At 47.0% G+C, this 5369-nt stretch overlaps 1 protein-coding gene across 1 annotated transcript in view; it reads right to left on the bottom strand.

The window, feature by feature from the left end:
• The window catches only part of KHDC4 (KH domain containing 4, pre-mRNA splicing factor), a 17181-nt gene extending 14543 nt beyond the window's left edge, over positions 1-2638 (bottom strand). Inside the window, exons 1-3 of the mRNA XM_057387585.1 lie at positions 2568-2638; positions 2288-2495; positions 298-426 (exon numbers count right to left, since the gene is read on the bottom strand). Coding sequence (XP_057243568.1) covers positions 298-426; positions 2288-2495; positions 2568-2614 — 384 coding nt within the window. The 5' untranslated portion in view covers positions 2615-2638. The remainder of the gene's footprint in view (positions 1-297; positions 427-2287; positions 2496-2567) is intronic.
• Positions 2639-5369: the final 2731 nt, after the last annotated feature.

Consider the following 5369-nt stretch of genomic DNA (forward strand, 5'->3'; position numbering starts at 1 on the left):
TTTTTCCCATTTTTCCCATTTTTCCCCATTTTCACCTCATCCTGGGTCTGCCCCCGGGTCAGGAGGTTCCATTTTTCCCATTTTTCCCGAATTTTCCCATTTTTCCACCTCATCCTGGGTCTGTCCCCGGGTCAGGAGGTTCCATTTTTTTCCCATTTTTCCCATTTTTTTCCCATTTTTCCCATTTTTCCCCATTTTTCCCAGTTTTTCACCTCATCCTGTGTTTGCCCCCGGGTCAGGAGGTTCCATTTTTCCCTGAATTTTCCCATTTTTTCCCATTTTTTCCAATTTTTTCACCTCATCCTGTGTTTGTCCCCGGGTCAGGAGGTTTCTGCAGCTCAAGGGGACGTCGTTGATCTCCACCTCGGCCACCACCAGATCATCTTTGCTCTTCCCGGGCACGGAGCCTTTGCCCACTGCCTGCAGCTGCAATTAATGACAATTAATTAAATATTAATAGAAATTAATAAAAAATTAATAGAGATTAATAGGAATTAATAAAGATTAATAAGGATTAATAAGGATTAATAGGGGCTAATAAAAGATTAATAGAGATTAATAAGGACTAATAAAGATTAATAAAAGATTAATAAAAGATTAATAGAGATTAATAAGAATTAATATTAATAAAGATTAGTAGAAATTAATAAGGATTAATAAAAGATTAATAAATGATTAGTAGAGATTAATAGAGATTATTAGACTAAGATTAATAAGGATTAATAAGGTTAATAAAAGATTAATAGAAATTAATATGGATTAATAGATATTAATAAGGATTAATAGGGATTAATAAAAAATTAATAGATATTAATAGGATTGTTTAAAAAATTAATAGAGATTAATACAGATTAATAAAAGATTAATAGAGATTAATAAGAAGTAACAGCAGTCAATAATAGAGACCAATAAGAATTAATAGAAATAAGTAGGGGGTAATAAGAAATTAATAGCTATTAATAGGGATCAATAGGAATTAATAAAAGATTAACAGAGATTAATAAGGATTAATAGGGGTTAATAGGTATTAATAAAACATTAATAATTTCCAGTTCAAACCCCAATAAATTTCCAGTTTAACACCGAAATTCCAGTTTAAGTCCAAATAAATTTCCAGTTCAATCCCAAATAAACTTTAACACCCAATTTCCAGTTTAAGCCCAAACTTCCAGCTCAAAACCCAACAGATTTCCAGTTTAACCACAAATTTCCAGTTTAAAACCCAAATAAACTTTCAGTTTAAGACCGAATTTCCAGTTTAAAACCCAATAAATTTCCAGTTTAACACCAAATAAATTCCCAGTTTAAGCCTAAATTCCCAGTTCAAAACCCAAATAAATTCCCAGTTCAAAATACAATAAATTCCCAGTTTAACACCGAATTAATTCCCAGTTTAACTCCAAATTTCCAGTTTAAGTCCAAATAAATTTCCAGTTCAATCCCAAATAAATTTTCAGTTTAAGACCGAATTTCCAGATTAAAATTTTCAATTTAAAACCAAGTTCCCAGTTCAAAATTACCAATTTAACCCCAAATTTCCAGTTTAGGCCCAAATTTCCAGTTTAACACGCAATAAATTTCCACATTAACCCCAAATTTCCCTTTAAAGCCCAAATTCCCAGTTTAACATGCAATAAATTTCCACTTTAAGCCCAAATTTCCCTTCTAAACCCAAATTTCCACTTCAAAACCCAATAAATTTTCAGTTTAACCCCACATTCCCAGTTCAAAATTACCAATTTAATCCAAATTTCCAGTTTAACACCAAATAAATTTCCAGTTCAACACCAAATTCCCAGTTCAACACTGAATTAATTCCCAGTTTAACCCCAACAAATCCCCAGTTTAAGCCCACGTTTAACCACTTGCACCCTTTCCCATCATTTCAAACATTGGAATATTGAACATTTCAAATATTCTGCAAAAAACCTTTTGAGCTCTTCAAAAAATGCAATAACAAAAATAATAAAAACGTAATAATAATAATAAAATACATGAATTAACATATACTAATAATAATACACTAATAAAAACAAAATGATAAAAACAGAATAAAAATATTGTAATAAAAATATAAAAAAAAATTAAAATACAATAAAAATATAATAATGAAAATACAACACTAAAAATACAATAAGAATATGATGTAAATATAACAATAATGAAAATATAATAATAAAGACTAATAATAAAAAGTAATAATAATGATAATAGATATAATTTCTATAAAATGATAATTTTTAGCCAGATTTTCGGTACTTTCTAGGTGGTTTTATGTGGGGCTCACCTTGTCGCTGTTGCCGGGCGCGGGTTTCAGTTTCCCCTTTGCCATCAGCATCGCGTTGATTTTGGCCGCCACCGCCGCGGCCGCGTCCAGCGCTCCTGAGGGGGCGGCGGCGCTGCCGGAGCCGCGCGGGCCGGGGGAGCCATCGGGGAACGGCCCCGGCAGCAGCAGCGCCCCCGCGGGGCCCGGCTGGTCCCATTTGCTGCGGCGCCTGCAAGAGAACGGAACGTGAGCGCTCTGAGAGCACCGGCCGTGGCGGAACCGCCGCTGTCCCGCCGCTCACCCGCCCGCGGTGCCCGAGTCCCGCGGAGCTCCGCCGCCCGCCGACATGGCCGCCAGCGCTCCCGCCGCCACTTCCGGCTGCCCGCCCGCCGCGCCACGCCGCTTCCGGGGTTGCCATGGAGATGGGATGGGAACTTCCGGATGCTGCCATAGAGACGGCGGCGCTCTTTCCGGTCACAGCCATAGAGACGGGATGGGCACTTCCGGTCACGGCCATAGAGACGGGACAGGCACTTCCGGCTGCTGTCATAGACACGGAGCCGCTCCCTTTTGGCCACAACCATAGAGACGGGATGGGCACTTCCGCCTGCTGCCATAGAGACGGTGCCGCTCTTTCCCGTCACTGCCATAGAGACAGCGGCGCTCTTTCCGGTCACAGCCATAGAGACGATGGCGCTCTTTCCGACCGCTGCCATAGAGACGGGATGGGCACTTCCGGCTGCTGCCATAGAGATGGCGGCGCTCTTTCCGGTCACAGCCATAGAGACGGGATCGGCACTTCCGGATGCTGTCACAGAGACGGGATCGGCACTTCCGGCTGATGCCATAGAGACGGTGCCGTCCTTTCCGGTCACGGCCATAGAGACGACGGCGCTCTTTCCGGTCATGGCCATAGAGATGGGACGGCCTGTTCCGGTCACGGCCATAGCGACGGCGAGGCCACTTCCACCTGTTGCCATGGAAATGGAGCCGCTCCTTTCTGGCCACAACCATGGAGACGGCGAGGCCTCTTCTGCCCGTTGCCATAGAGACGGCGGCTCTCATTCCGGCCACGGCCATAGAAACGGTGAGGTCCGTTTCCGGTCATTGCCATAGAGACGGCAAAGCCCTTTCCGCTGTTGCTATGGCGACGGCGGGTCGCTTTCCGCCCGCTGCCATAGAGATGGTGCCGCTCTTTCCGCCTGTTGCCATGGAAATGGAGCCGCTCCCTTCTGGCCACAACCATAGAGACGGCGAGGCCTCTTCTGCCTGTTGCCATRGAGACAGTGCCGCTCTTTCCAGTCACGGCCATAGAGACGGTGCAGCACTTCCGGCCGCTGCCATAGAGACGGCACCGCCTTTTCCGCCCGTTGCTATGGAAATGGCCTCGCTCTTTCCGGCCACTGGCATAGAGACGGCGAGGCCATCCCCGCCCGTTGCCATGGAGACGATGCCGCTCTTTCCGGTCCCGGCCATAGAGACGGGACGGGCACTTCCGGCTCCTGCCACGGAGACGGTGCCGCTCTTTCCGGTCATGGCCATAGAGACGGGACGGGCACTTCCGGCTCCTGCCACGGAGACGGAGTCGCTCTTTCCGGCCATGGCCATAGAGACGGCGGCGCTCTTTCCGCCTGTTGCCATGGAAATGGAGCCGCTCCCTTCTAGCCACAACCATAGAGACGGCGAGGCCTCTTCTGCCTGTTACCATGGAGACGGCGCCGCTCTTTCCGGTCACGGCCATAGAGACGGGATGGGCACTTCCGGCTGCTGCCATAGAGACGGCGGCGCTTGTTCCGGTCACTGCTATACAGACGGTGCCGCTCTTTCCGGCCACGACCATAGAGACGGGATGGGCACTTCCGGCCACGGCCATAGAGACGGTGCCGCTCTTTCCGGTCACGGCCATAGAGACGGCGGCGCTCTTTCCGGCTGCTGCCATAGAGACGGCGAGGTCCCTTCCGCCCCCTCCATCCCCTCAGTCCCCTCATTCCCCATTTCCGGTTCCGGTGTTTTCGCGCGCTCCGGTTCCGGTTCCGGTTCCGCTCTCCCCTCAGCCCCGCCATGGCGCTGGCGCTGAAGGCGCTCCCGTGCAAAAAGCGCCGAGCGGCGGCTCCGCTCAGCCCCCGGCACCGCGGGGAGGACGCGGAACTGCCCGGGGGCTCCGCCGATGGCACCGCCAGGACCGCGGGGAGAGGCTCCGGGGATGCTTCACCGAAAAGCGGCAGGAAAACARCGGGGAGAGCGGGCTCGGGATCCGGGCTGGAGATCCCCGCGGGGCCCGGCAGCCCGGCCGAGGTGGAAGGTACGGGAACGGGAGGCGGATTTGGCATGTGGCATTTTCTGGTGGTGTTTTTATAGAGTTTATTTTTTGGTGTTTGCTTTGAGGTGATTATTTTGAGGTGTTTGTTCCTGCCCAGGAAAGGCTGAGAGGGGCCCTCAGTCCTGGGTGGCTCTGGGTGCTGGGAGAGCTCCTGTGAAACCATCCCGAAAACATCCCAAAGTTGTCCCAAAAACATCCCAAAACCATCCCAAAAACATCCCAAAATTGTCCCAAAAGCATTTCAAAAACTACCCTGAAAACATCCCAAAAACTACCCCAAAAACATCTCAAAAACATCCCAAAATTGTCCGAAAAACATCTCAAAACATACAAGGAACTATCCTGAAACTGTCCCAAAAACTGTCTCAAAAATGATCCCAAAACTGTCTCAAAAACCGTTCCAAAACCATCCCAAAGCCATTCCAATACTATCCCTGAAACCATTCCAAAACCATTCAAAAACAATCCCAAATCATCTCAAAACCATCCCAAAAGCATCCCCAGAACCATCCCCAAAAGCTGTCCCAAAAATGATCCCAAAACCATCCCAAAACCAACTCCGAAACCATTCAAAAACCATCCCAAAACCAACTTCGAAACCATTCAAAAACCATCCCAAAATTATCTCAAAACCATCCCAAAACCAACTCCGAAACCATTCAAAAACCATCCCAAAATCATCTCAAAACCATCTCAAAACCGTCGCCAAAAACTGTCCCAAAAATGATCCCAAAACTGTCTCAAAAACCGTTCCAAAACCATCCCCAAAAAATATCCCAAAAC

The sequence above is a fragment of the Malurus melanocephalus genome, unplaced genomic scaffold, assembly GCF_030028575.1.
Source record: "Malurus melanocephalus ecotype Western Australia unplaced genomic scaffold, MMel_1.1 scaffold_1265, whole genome shotgun sequence".
Taxonomy (NCBI): Eukaryota; Metazoa; Chordata; class Aves; order Passeriformes; family Maluridae; genus Malurus; species Malurus melanocephalus.